The sequence below is a fragment of the Sinohyriopsis cumingii genome, chromosome 18 (genome assembly GCF_028554795.1).
Source record: "Sinohyriopsis cumingii isolate HCF-2022 chromosome 18, ASM2855479v2, whole genome shotgun sequence".
NCBI lineage: Eukaryota > Metazoa > Mollusca > Bivalvia > Unionida > Unionidae > Sinohyriopsis > Sinohyriopsis cumingii.
In genome coordinates this window covers 45,518,141-45,540,191 of record NC_142978.1, presented here as the reverse complement: position 1 = coordinate 45,540,191, position 22,051 = coordinate 45,518,141, and the positions used below count along the sequence as shown (strand labels likewise).

General features: G+C 37.6%; 2 protein-coding genes across 2 annotated transcripts in view; one reads left to right on the top strand and one right to left on the bottom strand.

The window, feature by feature from the left end:
• Positions 1–6,784, bottom strand: part of LOC149776550 (polypeptide N-acetylgalactosaminyltransferase 5-like) — a 38,649-nt gene extending 31,865 nt beyond the window's left edge. Inside the window, exons 1-2 of the mRNA XM_089941008.1 lie at positions 6,675–6,784; positions 2,750–3,193 (exon numbers count right to left, since the gene is read on the bottom strand). Coding sequence (XP_089797134.1) covers positions 2,750–3,115 — 366 coding nt within the window. The 5' untranslated portion in view covers positions 3,116–3,193; positions 6,675–6,784. The remainder of the gene's footprint in view (positions 1–2,749; positions 3,194–6,674) is intronic.
• A 5,449-nt stretch (positions 6,785–12,233) lies between these two features.
• Positions 12,234–22,051, top strand: part of LOC149776549 (uncharacterized) — a 79,139-nt gene continuing 69,321 nt past the window's right edge. The window contains exons 1-3 of the mRNA XM_089941007.1: positions 12,234–12,608; positions 19,699–19,756; positions 21,742–21,851. Coding sequence (XP_089797133.1) covers positions 12,571–12,608; positions 19,699–19,756; positions 21,742–21,851 — 206 coding nt within the window. The 5' untranslated portion in view covers positions 12,234–12,570. The remainder of the gene's footprint in view (positions 12,609–19,698; positions 19,757–21,741; positions 21,852–22,051) is intronic.

The window sequence follows — 22,051 nt, the reverse complement described above, 5'->3', positions numbered from 1 at the left end:
GACGTATACATGGTAAGCGCATACCACGACTGGCAGGATATTAGATGGCTAGTACGGAATGAGCAGGGTTGTGGGCCATCTTTATATTCAGGGTCCACGCCTGTCGCAGATTTTGGACCGACATCCTTTCAGTAGGTAATGACTGAATTGACACAGACATTCGATAGTGCGGCTGCTGAGTGATAATAATCGAGACAAGGACATTATCAGTTTTTAGCAAGATCCCAGTACAAGACCATATCTTTTTTTCCTCAAGCAGCCTTCTTCCAGACATAATATACGTGGCTTGGCAACTTCGCATGATAAAGTGTTATACAATGGAAACTGACCTAACTGCATATGCGATCCCGAGGTCAGACGGGGATAGCATGGCATGTGTATTACCGGTCAACTTGCTCTGAAAAACTTTGCTAGATATCGCCCAGCATGAGCGAAATGCAACGGCATTATCAGTGGAAACTATGTTATATTTGCGTAGCAAGCTGGCGAACTGCATCCAGTGTGGTTCATCAAAGCCTACAATGCAATTATAGACAGATACCAGGATGCCTTCGCTAAAGATATATACTGATTTTTCCTGGAGGCTTTGAAGCTGGAAATTGTAGTAGAGTCACCTAGCGCATTTCAAAAGAACAGACGGGAAATGGTTTGAAACCATGTTTGAACCCTTTGCAGTCAAGATCCAAGGCATTGCACATGCTGAGGTGGCTGTTAGTGGACATCCAGAACCCAAGGCAGCCTTCTCGGAGAAAATGTTCTTCCGCCGGAAGAGACCATTGCCAGGACTGCAACGCTTCTCATTTTGTCAGTGCCAAAAAACAAGGAATGCAAAAGGCAATCGATGTCGAAATCGACGAGTATTATTCTAAAGTTAGGCAGAAACCACCTTCCGGGTGGAAAACTAACCATTCTATTGCTATGACTATGCAATGAATATGGAGAGCAACAAAGACCACAAGACTTCATCGTACAGAGATATTCCTAGAACATTAAAGAGTAGTATCTGCCTACAAGGGCATGAACGGACCACAGCCAGCGAGAAAAAAGATAGACCGACAACGCTTGTCATATAGCCGCAACCCGCCATCGTTTGGGCACATCAGCTCTACGACAGAGGAAGGATGTCTCTATATTTCGTGCCCAGACGTAATTGCATTTCCGAATATGGTCTAACAAGATACAATCAACAAATATGCCCCTGCTCCAACTCCGATATACAATTTTTTTTCGAGATGCGCATGTACACCAGATTCTCCGTGCATGGCATCCCGTGCTAGCACGCCCTTTTTCGGATGCACACACCCGCTTGTAGGCTGCCAAGGCAGCGCGCCAATTATAGTGTAGAACTACGACACCGTACTCAGAATTAGTTGATGAAGTTCGGGCGGTTTTACACGTACATCCTACATCTGTGTATCTATGGAGATACGTGCACCCAAAATTGTAATTTCCAATAAAGGGGTAAAGGTCTGCCTGTTTCGGCTTGGCAAATGGGTCTTGCCATTATAGTAGTCCCATATGCATCCACGATTTGGCTATTCCGGCATGAATTTTTCATCGGTTCACGTCTCGTTCTTTTCCGCAACCTCTTTTGCACCGTGTCGGTAAAAATCCGCCACTCCACCACCCCCAAGGACTTCGATACAACCTTCCATGTCAGAATAGGATGTGCCCACTGCTAGTATTGCAAAATCATATCCTTAATCTATTTCAACTGTAGGGTTGGAGTAACACATCTTCTAGAACGTGCTCTATGTTTACCACCCTTTCTTCCAATATTTCAAGGACACTGCCTGTGTCAATTTCGTCCAGATCATCCTCCGCCGTTCCCGCTTGCGCCAGCGCTATTCGTGTCCGTACCATTAAGAAAAACGTCTTCGTCTGCTCAAATACTCGCACATCTAGACTGCCAAGCTTGCTGAAGATATCAACCACAAGACGGACTGGAGTGGAAACCTTAACTTTCGCTGGAGTGGAGACTTCAGCTGCAGCAGTAGGGGTGACGTCATGAAATACTGCTGGGGGTCCAGGATCAACACCCGTTAGTGCGTGTAGCTATACCCTGGTCCAGCTCCGAGTGCCATATTGTGTCGATGCCAAATTTCGTTTATTCCGCAAATGCAGAAATGTTTCCTTGGGGGCTATGTATTGAATCGTTTGTACTTGACAGGGTACTAGATCGCGACTAGTTGGCATACTTATAAGCTCATGCTTTTTCCCATCGCAATTGGTTTATCCCGTACTTCCCTCTCCTTGCAGACTCCGATGTGGGGGATTTTCTTGTACAAGGAAATACACTATGGAGATGCCTTTCCGCTGACACAGCTGTCTTTGGTTCATCCGACACTGCCTTCGGTACTGCGGATGCATGGCAGCTCGGAAAAATGCACCGTGTCGACAGCATTTTCGGCACAAAGACCCGTGCTTTAAAACATACCGTGCACTGCTATGGCGGCAAACCAGTATGAAGCGTCGGAACTACCGGAAAGTGGTTACCGCAACCATGGTTGCTCTGCAAAACAATGCGCTATAGGAAGAGTTTTGGACCAGACCCTTAATAGGTGCCCAATATTACATGGAACTTTTATGATGAAAAATAAACACAGCTTCTAAAGATGCGATCGTTTCCTGTGACATCATTGTATGTGATAGATAGATAGATAGATAGATAGATAGATAGATAGATAGATAGATAGATAGATAGAGAGCGAGAGTTGAGAGAGAAAAATAATACAATAATTTCTTTTACCTTGAATTTTTCGCCTGTAAGGCGCATGTTTTTGATAACATCACTCCTTTGATCAACGTTTCCCTGTATCGATGGTTTATCTTTCATGGATATTTGTAGATCTAAATATCTTTTAATATCCTCAAATAGGCGTTTTGTTTTGTTGGTACTTAGTTTAAGTGAGAGCATCAATTCTTCTAGTTTGTTCATAGAATAATTATCAGATACCGACTCCATCTTGTGGATTACAATCCCATCATGTACTTGTCTAACGTCCATCTTGTGTCCTCCAATCAGGTTGTCATAATGAAGGAATACAAGTAGTGTGGCAGAAAACCAGAGTACGGAGGTCAAGAAAATAATCCTAACAAAAGATACGTACTTCATGACGATAACACGATCTGATCACTTTAATTTACTCTTGACCTTTGTTCACATAATATTGCATACAGGATGTTTCTAAACCTGCAAAGAAAAGAAAGTTACTCAGTTTGTAGTGATTTTTGTGAAGACTAATTACACGAAGAAAACGAGAGTTTAACCTCTCTCTGAATCTGTCTTTATCTGATTATAAAGGAGACTTTCGTTAAAGACGAAGACATTATCGTCTGATAAAAAATCAACGATTTCATTTACAAGTTTGAAAATGTTATCGGAAAGATATAGACTAGTAAGTTGGACCATTTGGTTCCTTGAACATTCAAAGAAGAACTGTATCCAGGTTCTAACCTCGAAGCTGTAAGAACCGGCAAAATAAATTTGTTGAACTTGCTCGAAGATCATCTATTTTAATTAAAATACGTCGATACTCGTCATTCGGATCAAGGATAGTTTAAAAGTCTAACTGTGTTAAAAAGAGAAAGTGAACGAAAAGAGTTAAAACTAACATGGCACACGACTGTCACTGAAATAATAGTTGCATATAGTGGTTGACGAAAGAGGACAAAACGTTAATAATTTGTTTCCAGTCTTTACAGAGAAATGTTGACATATTATTGACTACCTGATTAAACTCAAGGAATAAATAAATAAGTACATCTGACAGATAAAGGATCATGTCCTGACGAACTTGGAATTCAAAACCAACTTATGTTTAGTAGCCTATCATCAAATGCGTTGCTTTTCGTGTTAGGGATTTAGAAACGTTATGTTCCGAATGACGTTTGCACGTGATTGGTATGATCTGACTGTTGAATCGAAATGTCAATAGAACATGACTTTTGTTTGTAGGAGACCTCGATTTTTATCAGAGTACATGATTCTCAGTTTATTGGTTGTTTGTCTGGTAAGTTTCTTCCATTTTATTTCAGTTCGATGCTCCTATGACACTTTGCAACATCGACAACAATTCTGCACTTCTGCTTTTTGACGATTTACAATCCGAGTTCGGATATTATCCATACGCCCGCCAACTCCAGTCACATCTGTATGTCAAGAGTAACAAATTTGTTAGAAAACAAGTGGTCCCATTACTTTGTTTATTTTCATGACTTGCTTTGGCAATACGAATATATTTCTTACTTGTAATTTATTTTAAGCACAATTTCTCTGAAGAAAAAAAAATGTATGTGGTTTTTGCAAAGAGTAACATTTGACCACACTTATGCCTCATCTGTATGTCGGCGAATCCGAATGGCAGCGACATACATTCGAGGCATGATCCATATGATTGACCTCGAAGTTGCGAACGTATTTGGTGCACTTACGTTGTCAAAAGTTCATTTTCAGAAGTACATAGTTTTGCAGGTTGTTGAGCTCTTTAATTTCGGAGATAAATAAATCTGGCATGTAGTCCGTAATCCCATAACGCGGGGGGGGGGGGGGGGGGGAGTGCGCTCTACAGATATAGAGAATTTCTGAGTGACAGGTGTAAAGTGAAGTTGTTTGAATTTTCAACATGCACAATGGAGAGAATGTTGCATACCTCAATGTTATTTTTATATACTACGGCTGAAATTTCTTTGGATATTGTACTTGTGGAATTGTACATGATCCAAGCATATATCTAACAAAATGGTTGATCCCACGTGTGGATCCCACGTGTTTGAAAAATCAGCCTGAGTTAGTGTAAACTACACTATCATTGGCAGTTAATAAAATAGGGAAAGTACATTTTGCCAGATAGACAATAGCATCTTCTAAAAGGCAATGAATGAATTACCGAACATATAAAATGTAAAAAGTTATCAGCTCTTTTTTTATATAGTTTACCTATGAAGTCCAAGAAGAAAAAATAACCAAGCCAAGCTAGCAGTTTTTGAAAGATGTACATCAGAACTGTATACCCTATAACTCATACTACACCAATCAATTATACACGAATTTAAAGTTCCATTGACAATGATTATGACAGACAAGGTCTTTTTTTTTAAATAACGAATACAACCAGTGAGGAAAAGCGGCAACATTCTTTTCTTTACAAATATGTAAAATATGAAACTGTAGAGTGCAACCTTGAATAGAAACTAATCAAAATATATCGAGGATAAAAGTTTAAATCGATTCATGCTTTAGAAAAATAGCACATTGCCGTCCTGCAGACTCTTTATTGTGGTCTTTATAATTAGTCATAAATAGCTTTTCAGTATCGTCCCATTAATAAAATAAAGAAGGGTTGTCTGTAAATAGACAATACCATATATATATATATATATATATATATATATATATATATATATATATATATATATATATATATATATATATATATATATGTGTGTGTGTGTGTGTGTGTGTGTGTGTGTGTGTGTGTGTGTGATTTAGATTTTTAATGTAGCTTTTAACAATTTTTCAGTCATATCGCTACGATGTCTGCAGTGTGACAGTTTATAGTGATGTCTAGCACTGAGGCATCATGCCGCAGACATGTAGCATGATGTCCCACCCAGTCATATTATCCTGACACCAGGCCGACCAGTCCTAACACTGACCTCTTAATGCTGAGCGCCAAGCGAGACAGCTGTTAGTACCATTTTTGTAAGTCTTTGGTATGGCTCGGCCGGGGTTCGAACCCGCGACCTCTCGCATCCGAGATGGACGCTCTAACTACTAGGCCACCGGAGCGGTCTATATATAATGTATGTATATGCACGTGTATATATATATATATATATATATATATATATATATATATATATATATATATATATATATATTTTTATATATATATATATATACATATATATATATATATATATATATATATATATATATATATATATATATATATATATATATATATATATATGGATGAGGGGATGGATGATAGACCAGTCCATAAAACTTGACAACTCGAAGCCGCGTCTAAACTATGCCATTAAGTCATTTTGAATTTCATGTACATATGTTCTTAAGGTGTCGACCCTGCATCCTGTACGAGAGAGAGAGAGAGAGAGAGAGAGAGAGAGAGAGAGAGAGAGAGAGACAGACAGAGAGACAGACAGAGACAGAGACACAGAGAGAGAGATGGAGTAGGGAGGTAGGTGGTGGTAGGTGGTGGATATTTAGTAGGGAACTTAAATTGTAAGAAGCAATACCATTTGCTTTTAATAAATCATACTAAAGTAATCGAAATAAAATTCCAGCAAATGATCCAGATGACACATGAAGTCCCACTTGAAACAACATACAAAATATAATACAGTTATAAGACTTCATGTCAAAAGAGAGGCTGGATAGGTGGGGGTGAAAGTTCCATAGGAACTATTCACGTTTTCTTTTTCACTTCCTGTACGATTTAGACACATCTGCATGGATTGTTGATGTAAAAACTAAGATGGCTTTACTTGAACAATAAGTATTACAGAAATGAGTAATTACCACTTGATAACTATTCGAATAGATTGAGATCCCAAAATGTTATTTAAAAGACTTTAAATAGATTTAGATATAAAACAGTTATTTAAAAGACTTAAAACTAAACGGACATAATGCATAGTTTGCTTACCTTTACATTGACACCATCTTGTTACACTTATGACACGACGACAAATTCATGGTAGCACATGGTCTATATTGATTTACACAAAACACAATTCATTTGCTGTAACACCTTGTCACTTATCAACCGTCAATCGCCAATAACTTGAAACTGTTTAGACAAAATAAGACTCAATTTTACTGAACTACCTATATATCGAAGATGAGCTGATTACTTTTTTTTTTCTTCAAACCTAAGTTTGACTGTTACCCCCACCCTTCATCTCTTTTTCGCTCTAATTGTCTCCCTGTACGAATGTTTTGCCAAAACACGCAATAATGTTTCAGTCACCTGCCTTGAGGACAACTGTAGAACTGTTAATTTTTTTTTAATGGGGGATACTGAATGTTTATAAAGACCATGTACTGATGCAGATATGTTAACATATTTCAAGAAAGATTCCAGAGAGAGGTTCTTTCTTGAAAGTTAATAAAACGTATTGTGCGATGTTACGGTTCGATTCACTCTGATCACCGATAAAAAGGTCCCATACAGTTACCCCATAATGTTTAGGCGGATACTTTGTCCTAATATTTGAAACTAATCTTAATAGTTTACATTTTCTCAAGGTCTTTCTTTCATTACTTCTTGACTTGATTATCTATTTATCTACATATCGACTCTGTCTGTATGCCTGTCTTTCTCTCAGTTTTATATATCTACTCGGATGTTGAGAAGCGGATGGTATATAAGGTCATCAGTATCACTTGATACATAATGCTGGTAATTATATATAAGAAGTAGAAGGTAAAAAAACGACCAGTAGCAGTATCTCTTTATGCGTGTTAATGCGTGATAAAACCCCTGATATTAATTAATATTTGTAATAGTCATAACGAATATGGTAAAGTTCATCATCAGTGCATAGCTAAGACACTAGAAGTAATTAGAGGATATATGGCAAGTTCAATAAAAGTGTATTGCTAAGACAGTATAAGCAATTAGAGGCTATATGGCAAAGTTCAAGAACAGTGCATTGCTAATACAGTACAAATAAATAGAGTATATATGGTAAAGTTCAACATTAGTGTATAATCAAGATACTTGAAGAAATAGAGGATATATGGTACAGTTCATCGTCAGTGTATAATTAAGACACTATAAGTGAACAGGAGATATATGGTGCAGAGTTCATCGTCAGTGTATAATTAAGACACTACAACTAAACAGAGGATCGCAAATGAGTAGTCATTTTAAATTACGTTTCTCAAACAACTGGACGACTTTCATAAATGTCATTTGAAATGAGCACAAAAGCAAGATTATATAAATTACATGGTGAAAAATGCTGATTTTGTTTGACCAAACTGCAGATTGACCGCTCGGGCGGCCTAAGTGGTTAGAGCGTCCGCCTCGGATGCGGGAGGTCGCCGGTTCGAATCCCTGCCGTGTATTATTACGGAAGAACGTCCCCATGCTGCTAAGTAAACTGCTTGTGTTCTCTGGCGATCCACTGCACGGTTATGTTGATCATCCCAACGCCGATCACCTTAGCAAACGTGTATGTTCACAGTCCAACAAATTGGTTACTGCACTCGAGTCTTTAATTTGTTGTGATGTGTAATGTTACATATTGTATTAAAAATTTGAACACATTTGTTCATAAAAAATAATTTCACTTAATTCAAATTACAATAAACATGGACGTGATGCAAAACATTGTATCCAAATACAAACAAGCAAGATCACTGCTGCCACGATGCACATGACCAGAATAAATGTATCGAGTATTAAGTCATGCATTTGGTCCAGTGACATTTAGCGTGCCACCTGTACATCAGTGCACTATTCCGAACATATTCAAATTCGATTTGCACACACTGTAAATATTAATCGATGAGCTCAAATTTAGAGACGAGATTGGCAGCATCGTCGAGCTGGATCTGGCGGGGGAGCTGCGAGATATGAGATATAAAAACAAAACTCTGCCCAACATCATTGCATAATGTCATAAATTTATGAGATCGATTTTTACTGGTCTTCACTGGTCAGCAAACACTGTGGTGGCTATCGTGAGCTCATGTTTTGAAGGAGCGATCACTGACAGACTCGAGACGCACAATCAAGTATACAACGACATATTTATTTGCATGTATGTGACTTCAGCCATTGATATGTCGACACGGATGCTAGTAGCGGACTCCCTGAAGATAACCGTTGGCTTGGGTATTGCTGAAATTGCGACTACGGCATATATGATAGGTACACCTGTTGGATTTGCTATCATTAATAACCGGTGTGGATGGCTGTGCTGGAAAATAATTTCATGACGGCTGCACAAATGAATACACATCTAATCGGAAGTTCTCGCCGCGGTACAATGTAGTCTAGCGAGGCTGCCAAATTGTACTAGGTAGATGTCAAAGATAGAACTATTGCCATAACCGAGTTTGAGACGGTACTACTCGAAACGAACAGCTATCAGTCCCTACAAATCTAATATCTTTCTTAAAACAAAACATCTTAAAACCATCTATTGGCAGCTAAACAAACCGCTCCGGTGGTCTGGTGGTTAGAGCGTCCGCCTCGGATGTGAGAGGTTGTGGGTTTGATCCACGGCCGAGTCATACCCAAGATTTGCAAAAATGGTACTAACAGCTGCCTCGCTTGGCGCTCAGCATTAAGAGGTTAGGACTGGTTGGTCTGGTGTCAGGATAATATGACTGGGTGGGACATCATGCTACATGTCTGCGGCATGATGCCCCACTGCTAGACATCACTATAAACTGCAACACTGCAGACATCGTAGCGATATGACTGAAACATTGGTAAAGCTAAGTTAAAAATCCAAATCACACACACACACACACACACACACACACACGCGCGCGCGCGCGCGCGCTGCTAAACGATGAATTGGCATGTCCATGAGAAAAGGAACTGTCCAGAAACATATTGTGGTTTCACTTGGCTTTATCAGAAGATACATTAGAAAATGTCAGGTTGATATGATGCTTAAAACATACTACTCTTGTGTAGGAATGTGTCATTGGTGTCTGAGATTCATATCTAAAAAAACACAGCTTAAAATGGAAAAAGAGATGGTGGGTTGGTTCGTTGCAAAGCATATCTAGAAAACTAGACACAGCGTTATCTTTATTAAACAGCTACGATCACTTAAATTTAGAAGAAAGATTTCAAGATTTGAATATTATACAAGACGACAGTCCATCACCTAGGTTGCCTTCCAAAATACCGGTCAAACAACCAAACTCATCAGTTTCACCACAGACAGCTTGTTCATCTAGGAGCGACAAGGGATCAATATAACTTTTTAGTTTCGCAGAAGACCCCGAGAGCGTGGAACAGCGTGCCTCCAGACATCCTGGATGAAAAGGAAATAGCGGCATTTAAGATCATTATCGTCACATACTTTAGGGCAGCACTTGAAGAATGAAATGTTTCTAGTGTGCATTTTTTGTTGTTTGTTTTGTTTTGTTTTTTGGGTTTAACGCCATTTTTCAGCACACGGTAGGCTTTACATGGCGACCAGTATATCTGGTGGAGGACAAACCCGGGAAAACCCCTTGGAAGAGCAAACGACCTACAGGCAGTTACTGCCAAGCTTTATCACATACTCAAGTTTTCCGAGGTGAGATGAGATGAGATGAGATGAGATGAGATGAGAAGCATAACAATAACACCGTAGCAGACTAATACACATGCATTTATTTATACCTATTTGTGATCCGCGTTGCACCCGGCAGACATTAAAAATATAAATATGTAGAACTCGTATGTACAGGGCAAATCACAGCATCGAATTATTTTTTAATGAAAACAAATGTAGTTGCAATGGAAGTTAAAAATATAACAACCAACAATTTGGCGTTATCGCGATTTATGCAGAAAATGGTGTTTCACACAATGAATGAATGAACTCATAAGCAATGCAACAACCACTACTTTAGTTAAGTGTCATGATCACATATATCAATACTGGACAGACCTAGATCTGCAGTCACATAATGCGCCGGTTGATCAAGCTCAATGCAGTTTTTGTTTCCTAAGAGTAATATATAGAACAAGCAGCATGGACCTGATCTGCTGGAACATTATGCTATGGCAGATGAGGTTTTATGTAGTTTTCAGTTAAACTCGACTTATAACTAGGACTTGCTGTATTTGGATTAAATAAGGCAGATGAGGTTTTATGTTGTTTGCAGTTAAACTCGACTTATACACTAGGACTTGCTGTATTTGGATTAAATAAAGCTCAACGTATCATTATTTAGTATGTACGCAAAAATATAGAACGGCCTATATCTAATCCACGCAGAAACCATAAAGGATTAACAATATTAACGTGTTTAATAAAACAGATAGTCCACCGACGTTGAATGTCTGGCTGCATCAAAGAAATAAGCTGCGTAACTTTAAAAAGTTTGTCTAGTGTCTGCTAAAATTCAAACGCCGACTAAACCCAGTCGAACAGGTTACGTATTAGACAAATTATTATTGAGGTCCCCCCCCCCCGCCCGTTTCCTATGCGTACGTACATTATCAGTAGACTCCCCATACGCAAGCGTATGCATCTATCTGGGTTACCCACTCCATGCGTACGTACTAAATCGACGGCCCTTAACTGTCGACAAGAATGACGGAGAATGTTTTCACTAGTGTTGCAGCCAATCACTGTTTTCAATATGAACAGAGTTTGCACAAAAATTAAACAAGATACTTTTTACAACCTTCATTTTAGATCTGTACATAATTATTCAATAGCTGACACACAGGAAGGACAAAACTTTTAATAGGTCCTTGTTTAACTGGAAAAATCCCCATTACTTTTTAAAGAATGAAATAGAAGAAGAAAAAAAAAAACCCACGACTTTAATCACAATTTCCTTACGTGTCCATAAAAGGAATGAATCAACTTTGACCCCAAAAAAACGTAAGGCTTTGCCGGGCAAATATTTCTGTAAAAATATATATAATTATTGGTTCTTTATTTTTTATACGTTGTTTTAATTAAATAAAAATGATGAAGTAATTAAATAAATTGTTGTATATTTTGAATATTAATATGAATATATTGAACTTTTCTTATATTTTAAGATATCATCAGTATTTAAAAAGTATATTTAAAAAATATTTCTTTTCCACATAGTTAAAAGTCACTCGTTGGAGCATTACCGCTCCAGTGGCCTAGTGGTTAGAGCGTTTGCCTCAGAAGCGCGAGGTCGCGGGTTCGAACCCAGGCCGAGTCATATCAAAGACTTATAAATGGTACTAACAGCTGCCTCGCTTGGCGCTCGGCATATAGAGGTTAAAATTTGGACTGGTTGGCCTGGTGCCATAATAATGTGACTGGGTGGGACATGATGCCCAGTGCTAGACATCACTGTAAACTGACACACTGCATACATCGTAGCGAAATGACTGGAAAATTGTTAAAGCTACGTTAAAAATCTCATATCATACACTCACCGGGGCTTTAATTATTTTGAATTTATATTTAGAGAACCAGACCGTTGGAGACAAAGCTTCCGAGAACCAGACGGCCGCCATCTTTGGAATATCTCGGTCATGTCTGGCACATTTACCCAACTGTGGCGTGCTGAGTAAAGATTCTTTAAACGCTTTAATTTGTGAAGACTTACATGCAATTACACACATATTAATATGTAAAGATTCAGTATGAATTAATGAAAACGACACACTTGTTTGAAAGGCGTTTAGTACACAAAGACGGCATGCGTGAAACATATTTCCCACGTCAACATCTACATTGACGCGGTCACAGTAGACTCTTGAACAATACTGTAAACTTCAGTATGATTCCATTTTGTATAGTGTGGATCCTGCATACTGTGAAAGCAATACATACCTTAGTTGAAGAATAACACTGAGAAGCGAGAAAATGCCACGTAAAAGACCCACCGAAGTTAGCTGGGACAGGTGTGCATATTTTCTTTTACTCCAGTGTTTGGCATATCTAATCATTGTAAGAATCGACCCAATGACATAACAAGAAATTCTTTGCTTCCTCCCATTTAAAAAAAAAGTTTGATGGATAGTTTGGGCCCCAACTGAACCAAGCCCACTGTCTCATCCTCCCTCCCCTAGCAAATTGCTGTGGTTGGTTGGGCTGTTACAGTGCCACTAGTCCTACAGTGTAAAACTCCGATCTAGTCCTACAATGTAAGACATAGCAGATGTTGGTTTTGTTTTAGTGCTGTGTCTTACTATCCAAATAATGGCCTTGTATATCATGTTCTGATGACATTGGAATGGGTAGCCAAAGTTTCAGGAATATCTCGCACATTTGCCAGCATATATCGACACTCTTCTTTATGTGTAATTAATATACTTACTGTGCTGTTTTTATCCTGGCGGAATGAAAATATGACACTAGCAAATGGATGCAATTTCATGCTCCATTGACATACATTTGAATTTGTTGCAATGCGACCGTAGTTGAGGTATGCTGGAGTATGTTTAAGCAGGTTCATGTGGCGGATATGTTTCTTAAATGAAACAAACTGTTGCTTTACAGTTCCAATAGGCATAATATATTTTTATTCATTTTGTTAAAGAATAATATTTCAATTTAACCCAGATTTCGGCATTCTCGGCTTAACATCACTTTCCAGCCAACTGAAACGTATGCCAACGAAACTTGAAAACATCCATTTCTTTTGTGAGAATTTGAATTTATTAGAGAAAAGACATTAGGGTTAGTAAAGTCTGACAAAAACATTATTTTGTTGAAAAGTGTCATTATTGGTTGCCAGTTGTGTGTGATATTTCTGAAAATTAGACTTTTGTTATACTGTTAGTCGACATCAAAACACACTATTCAGCACCGTTATTTAGGCAGTAAGACCCATCGCATCCCAGAACAAAAATATTGGGTGATGTGTCTTACAGTGTGGAACTATAGACATCGATCCTAATATTATTCTTTCTGGGTCCATGTCTTACAGCCTAAATAATGACATTGTTTAGCATGTTCAAAAATTTACCATGGATCCCAAACAATAAATGAATATTCTAGTTTTGTATTTTGGTAGTTTACAGTAGAAATTATTTGCTTCGGCATTAGATTTATGCCAGCTTTTTTAAAACTTTATTGATGAAAGTTAATTACCTATTAGTTCTACGACTATATAGTGCAAAATGGTAACTGAATGAAATAATTCAATCATCAAAATATTAAGAGAAGTCCATTGACAGTTTTCTTGTTAGATTTTTATTTCCTTTGAAACTTTCTTAAGTGCTATTACAGTTATCCTTGTGTATACCCTACACAGTTTACCTCTTTGAAGCAGTTAAAATTTATTGATCACATATTTAAAAAATATTAAAATACCTGCAATCCCAACCCCCCAGCAATTGCGAATATGATTTTTTGTAGTCCAGTAAACTGCAGTTTCCTCCATTTTTTGTGGGGATCTGTTTTGAGGCTGAAATGCAGCTTCATTTGCATTGCCAAAAACTGTTTTCTAAAATTTGAAGAAAAAAAAATCCTGATCAGAACTTTTAATATGTTTGGTGCAGTTTGTTTAGAAAATATACAGAATGTAGCAAGAGATCTAAAGTGTGAGAGTAACATTGGCTATGTAATTATTTAAATATTCAAGGACTTTTATTTTGTAAACCTTGGTTAATTCACACATTTGATTTTTCATCCCAATTCCATGGATCTTGGATTAAAAGAAGAAGAAAAACTGTAATTTCTCTTGTTATTTATTAGCGTATGTTAATATGCATGTGTTTTGGACATGCATTTTTATGTAAAACCATGAACTAAGATAAGATTTTCAGGAGAGCAATTGTTTTCTGTTTTAATTTTACATAAGTTATCTAGTATGCTCAATGTTTTCTTGTTTGCTGAGTTGGCTTATCATACGTTTTTGGCACTCTCTGATAAACTTCTTGTCCCATGTGCTAGCCTTACATTCAAATTGTTCCTGCCTATTATATCAGCAGTATAGATAGTAAATTCTACACATCATCATATACACTTCCTTATTTTATCAGCAAGCTTTATGATGTCACCACAATGCCTTTTATAGTGAGTCAACTGTTGTGTAAGCATACAAATCCTACAGTGTTAACATGACAGTTTGTACAACAGTTAATATATCAAATTGTGCTACTGTATGTGTGAGGTACCAGTGTTCAAAAGAAATTTGTTTTGGGACACAGGCCCAAGGCTGGTGACTTAAATAAACTTACAAGCCCAGACTGAAATAACACAAGCTTGGACTCCATATTCCACATACCCAAAATTTCCCCTTTTTCAGTATTGTTACACAATGTTGCAATAGCTACAGTTTGAATATAAATTCAATAGGGTTCAGAGGGGTTTGAAGGTAATGCAAATGTCATTAGTGTTCATTGCTTTGCTGGCATGCTTCACAAATTAAATGTCACTCAACGAAGAATTCTGAAATTTATTTTTGTTGGGCTCGGCTGATAGCTAACCAAAATCGACTTAGAAAATGAATCCACTTGAACACTATTCTGAAAATTAAATGATCATGCTTTACACTCTGTATATACAGTAAAACCCATTTTCAAAGAAACATTGCTGCTGTTCACAAACTTGTAAAAAAAATATATAATGTAGGGGCTAAACATTGTACTTCAAGGTAGTATAGTAATCTGTAATAACTTTCGTTCTTGTACATGCATCTAGTTTTTCTTTGTTTTACTTCCTGATCCTACCTATGTAAATTAACAGTGGGCTTATCCACTGCAGCCTTAAAATGCATCACTAGCTATTGTCAGCCATTTAAGGAACATGTGAAATGGTGGTTTATACCTGACCTTTTTGCCTTTAATTGCAGCTATTTAAACTGCCCAAGGGATAGTTTTACATCAGCTCCCCTCTTGACTGTTTACTGTTTATACATGCTACCTGTAAAGGGCATATACTAAAAGTGGTGTTTTTTGGGTACAGATTACAGAAAATTGTGTTTTTTTTAAAAAACACGACCATGTCAGGGGATTCGGGAGTACAAAATCGTAATTTTAGCATGACACGCCATGCTTCCATCTGATTCAAATCAGATCTTTATTCCACATAGGACTGGAGATCTGATTTAGATTGCGCTGTGTTATGGCAGTCAACATATTGAAAATACATTTATGCTTTTCATCAGCAAGATAAAAAGTTTTTTTTCAGGCAAATTATTATTTTTTTTACGAGCCCAATCAGGACGTCTGTTAGAATACAGGATCAACCTGATTTTAAAATAATGGGGCCTCAGGTGTTGGGCTATCAGATTGTTTGTGCACTGGGTACTGACTATTCAGTTTTTGGGGGAATGGGGATTGCGATTTTCTTTAAAGCTGAGATGTTTTCTTTTATCTCAAGATAATGATTTTTTTCAAGTAATGGATATACTATTTGTTGCTATCTTGTTTAAATCCAAACAAGATATTTTTACAGCTGTTTGAAAGCCAGAAATGTGAAAATAAAAAATAAAACATCCCAGACCCCAGCCTCAGAAAATGAAATTGTGAATCACTAATATAATTGTATATTTTGGTGCATATTATATGTTTAAAGAAAACTGGTAAAGTTTTTGTTTGGTACTGTATTTATGTATGTATGTATGTGTGTGTGTGTGTGTGTGTGTGCATGTGTGTCTGCATGCATGCATGCATGTATGTATGTACAGGGTTTAATGGCACATCAGCAGCTATGATATCTATTGCCAATTTAAAAAAATTTTATCTCCAAAAGGCATACAGAAGAATGATAAAAGCAAAAGAACAGGTATAGCCTGTCTAGCATTGAGAAATAATAATAATGAGGACTTTGTATAGTGCCTAATCTTTAGAAGCTCTAAGCGCTTTACAACATTAGACAACACCTATAAAATAAAAAAACATACATGTGTAATGATGTGATTACAAAAACAATCACCATGAAATTAGAAAACATCAAAAAAAACATGCTGAGAATATTTAAGGTAGGAAACATTATTAGGTCTTTTAAGTTTGTTCTTGCAGTCGAAATAAGTGGGTTTTGAGAGCTCTCTTGAATGTGATCACTGTGTCTTTGTGTCAAAGTTCAGTGGGCAATTCAAATGGTGTTAACCCCAAAATAACAACTACAACCAATATTCAACCTGTACATGAGCCTGTTTACAGGTAATTGCCATAGTGTGCACATACATTGTACTAGTGCATGAAGTGGGATGCGTGCCACAAGATAACTATATAGATTTTCTGCTATATTTTATCTTACAGATTTAGACCGTGGACAAAGACAAGACTGACAGCCTCTTCATATATGTAGGTTATTAAGGTTGTCAGTCTTCAAATACATGTCAATCTTGCAAAAATTATGGACACCAGTCAGTTTTTGGCAGTAGAGAGGGTACTAAAGGGGGAAGGCATAGAAGCACATCTTGAGGGATGACGCATTCAAGGGTTCGACACTATCACTTGCTGGGCAAAACATAGCAGACAACAGTCTTGGTTACCATCTTGCATACTGTATTAGCTTTATGGACTAGCTACATAGATCAATATCCTGTACCCCATCCTAACTTCAGTAATTTGATAACATGCCAGCCAAGATGGCCCTGCTCAGTCAGACTGGACTCTGCCACATACCTCAGATTGCAATGGGACACAACCTCAGTTAATCATACCACCAGAAGAGCAAGCTGTGTCCAGTGTCATGAGCCCAGTTCATACAGGCTCTGGCATGGATCAGTGTAACTCGCATATTGCCACTAGGCACTTTCTGTGTACAATGCCCAGCTTGGCACCTCAGTATCCAAGAGGACACTTGAAAGGGAGCCTATACGTAGCACTGCTTCCAAGTCACCCTATCTTATTCAGGATGTGCACTGAGTTTAGAGAGCTGCTATCCTTGACATTCTTCTTCAGTTACTTCACAGGGTAGCACAAGAGTCTTTAGCTTCATCACCTTTATACAAAGATATGAGACATGCTTTTAAGTTCCATCATTGTTATTAATTCATACAATGATGTGGGAAGACTTAGCTCTACGGGCATGTTTTCTGCCTATCGCCATTGGAGTTCTGTCCTTCTCCCTCTGCATCAGCTGCCTGGTCTACATTTTGACTAAAGGAAGAATCTACTTTCAATTACTTCCACAGTCTGGCAGAGTTACTAACATTCTGGGCAGCTTTCATCATTAATTACAAACCCCAAGTATGAACTATTTATCTTACAGACAACTTCTTTGGAATTTGAAGGAATTGTCAGGATGTATACTCTTACTGTCCAACACCTTTGATTCTAAATGTGATACAGAAGGCAAGAGAATCGGAGTGTTTCTTCATCAATCTCACAACAGAAATCTCCAGGAAAATCAAGATATTCCCTCATCTGCTCAGGCAACAATGATGACAGGTTTTTAATGCCAACACCGAGTTGGTGAACTTGCTTGTGTGGGTGTTATTAAACAAGCCCTTAAGAACAAACTGTTTGAACAACCAGAGGTGGAGAAATCACTCTAGTAAGATGGCCATCCACTTTAAAGGTGTACAAAGACTCATGGAGAATCTTCACACAGTGATCTGCACAAGAACACATTATACTGCTACATACATCAATACCACAAATAGGTAATTTGACGAGAAACGGTTGGAACCAATTACAATTAAAGGCTAACATTTCATGGTCAGTGACACCATGCATCATCATGGATCTTTCTGATCTTCTGTTCGATGATTGATTGATGTTAACACTTTGCACAAGTGGATTTTATTATGGACTTTAACCTGGCTGAACACGACACCATTTGAACCATGCTCTGAAAACCTAATTGCTTCACCTATCATATTAGATCTACCTTCTCATTGCATTAGCATGCAGCAGGTAGAATCATCAAATTACATGCTTTTTCAGTGGACATAAACTACATATAGTTTTGACAAGATGGGTTACTATTACTCCTGACTGCCCCTGCTTTCATTGCCAAGAACAGGCTACCATGCTTGGGGACTCACACTTTAGTAATGAATGTCAGAAGGACTGAGCCATTGCACCGGCATCAAAATGCACCTTTTCTTACCAATAAAAGAGGGAAAGGAGAACATACCAGGATAGACATATTTGTACTGGATAACATGGATTCATTGCAAATATCAGAATATAACACAGACCAAATGAATTTGCTTTGCATCTTGGCTCACAGAGTAAGGTTGGTTGCCACAAACATTGCATTTGAGTGAAACTGTTCTCTGTTAATATTCCATGTATTATACAATTGAGTTGTAGATCTGAGTCCACTTCATTGTTTTTATCTCTGAGATCTTACATCCTAAAATGCCCAACTCAGTCTGGGGTGACCCGTAGACATGGCACAACAGTTTACCTAACTGGGTCAATAGACAATTTTATAAGGACACCACTTCATGACTTCTCTTGGATTTGCAAGAGTAAACATTTTTCCATTTTGAAGCTGTTCCCTGACATCCAGTCTTTTCTCCAGTTGGGTTTTCTAAAAGATGTCTCGTATACCTTAGGGGACCAGAAATGGTCTCTCCATGGTAAGGTAATGTATATTCCTACACCTCTTACGTATTCTTTAAAGGTATTATGGTAACGTATTTGAAGAAGAACCAACTTTTTTTAGTAAAATGTATTTCTTAAGTAATACTTGCCTGATTATAATATATACACCCTCCCAGTCTCCCTGCAGTTACATACATACGGAGAGCATGCCTTCTGCTTAAGTAGAAACTTAAGAATTCATCAGATCAGCACCAATCCCTGTATCAAGGGGAGATGATTCTTTATAATTGTCACCTAGGTGGGCAGATAAGTTTGCTTTTTGGCTGAAATGTTTTAGCAGGGTAGGGCTGCATTTTCATGGTAGTAGCAGTTCTCCCAAGGTATATGATCAGGGGGAAGTATTATTGAAGAAACACATTTTACTAGAAAATTCTCAGCTCAGAGTATGACATTTATCCATTCTTATCAAGCATTATAAAATCAATTACTTTTTTCATGCTGTAAAAAATTCTTATATTTTGTGCTTTATGATTTTCAGTGACGATGAGCTGCTTTTGGAAGATGGATCTGGGGTTAGTGCCTTTCCAAAGTCCAAGGTATGTATTTACAAGAGGACCTGTTCAGAAAAATATAATTTGAACAAAAAAAGAATAGTAAGATTTGAGATTTGTCACTGCAAGTGATATGGGCATAATGTCAGTGTTCCAAAGAACCATAGTCATGGGAAAGAACTTGATTGTTCATTGACATTTTTCAGTGTACACAGGAATTTAAAAATTGTATTATAGTCAGCCTAGTGCAGGCAGGTTGGAAAATATTTTTAGCTTGACCTTTAAAAATTTGAACTTGCCCCAAACATAATATCCTAATATATGAGTAAAACAATGAGCAGAAATAAAGTATTTTCTGTATTTGATGGAAATTGTATTAAATTTATTTAGCATCCTCCTTGGATGCAGGAGGTCATGGGTTAGCATCCTGGCTGAGTCATATCAAAGGCTCATAAAAGTAGTACTCGCAGATGTCTTGCTTGGCGCTCAGCATGAAGAGGTTGGTGTTGGGGCTGGTCGGGATGTGACTGGGTGGGACATGATGCCACTTGTTTGCAGCATGATACCTCAGTGATAGACATCACTATAAGCTGCCGCACTGCAGACATCATAGCAATATGACTGGAAAATTGTTAAAGCTACATTAAATTGTTATAGCTACATTTAAAAGCCAAATCACATACACACACACATACACACACACATTATATTTATTTATTTAAAATTTTGCTTTCTTTGTATCCTTGTTGACACCATAAAACCATATGCCAGTTATTAAAGCTAACGGGGCCCTGAGTGGCCAAGTGGTCTAAAGCGCTCACCGTTCCGGATCACTGCCATCTCACCTCTGTCTGCGTGGGTTCGAGTCCAAGGCTCAGCTAGCGTGGGTACATGGGAAAGCCTGCCAGTAGTTTCTCGTGGGTCGGTGGTTCTTCCCTGGGTTTTCCAGGGTTCTTCCTCCACCAGTTATACTGGCCGCCATGTATAGCCTATCTTGTGCTGAAAAATGGCGTTAAACCCTAGAACAACAACAACAACAATTAAAGCTGTCAATAAATATATATACATGATTGCTATGTTTTCAAGTAAGAGAGGGATAATGAAAGCTAGACTGTTTGTAATATATTTTTTATATTTGTAAATGAAGGATTTGTGAACACTAATCAATTATCATGAAATTATCCACAAGCTTAAAAATGTTTAATTATCAGACCTTTGAGAATTATGGTTTTCCCAGGTTCTTCTTCCACCATTAATATTGGCCGCCATGTATATCCTGTTGTGTGCTGAAAAATGGCGTTAAACCCTACAACAACAACACCATGAATTTAAATAATCTAGCTGATTATTTAGTGTTAGCAATATGAGAGGTGCCTAAGGCTAGCTTAGGGCATAGAAGTCAGTGAATTCCCGATACAAGTATTATAAATAAATTGTAACTGATAAGTTAAAATATAAACATTTATATCTTATGTGTAAAAATACATTATCACCTCTGCACAGGAAAATGTGAGACCTTGACATTGACTGCAAGATTTCCATTGATATTAAGAATAAATAATTTTTTTGCAGAAATTATGAACAATTTAGTTATAACAAAATAAAGTACCATCATTTGCCATAATTATTCGAATGGCTTAAATAAATTTCTCTAACTGGATGTTTTTCAACTAATGAAAAGGAATGTAATTGTTGTCATGCAGCATGGAAGGTAAATTTTTGCAGTATGTCCTGTTTGCCATTATAGAACACTTTCATGCTGCTGTTTTATTGTTTTGTTTGACTTAAAAGTTTGCCCTTCAATTCTTGAAGCGGCATTAGTATCGTATGGACACATTTGTAGTTGTGATGTTGGCAGTGGTGCTATTGTCGTAAAGACTGTGCATTATAGGCTGTCATGTTGTATATAGTGCAAATTCATTATTGTATGGTTTGCAGGAAGGACACAGCTCTCTATAGAACACTTGTGTGACAGACTGATAATAAATCAGTTTTATAAGATTGTATGTTGCTTATGTGCTTTATTATAGGAGCTGGTTGAGGAAGAAGAGGTAGATGAAGATGCCTTGCTGGGGCTGGAGGATGAGAAACAAGGAGAGGAAGAAAACAAGTCTGCACATGAAGTATACAAGCTCATCCAGTAAGTCATGCCCTCATATTTTCAAAACAATCTGAGTATGAAACTCTGTCAAAGGTAGGCAAATTGGTTTTTTTTTTTTTATGTTGGTAACTTTTATGGGGAAAAAATTCACCTTGTGAAACCGATTGGGATTTTTCCTAACTTCTTTGCCTCTACTTTCTAATTTCATACAAAAGCTATGTCACGTAGTACTTGGCAGT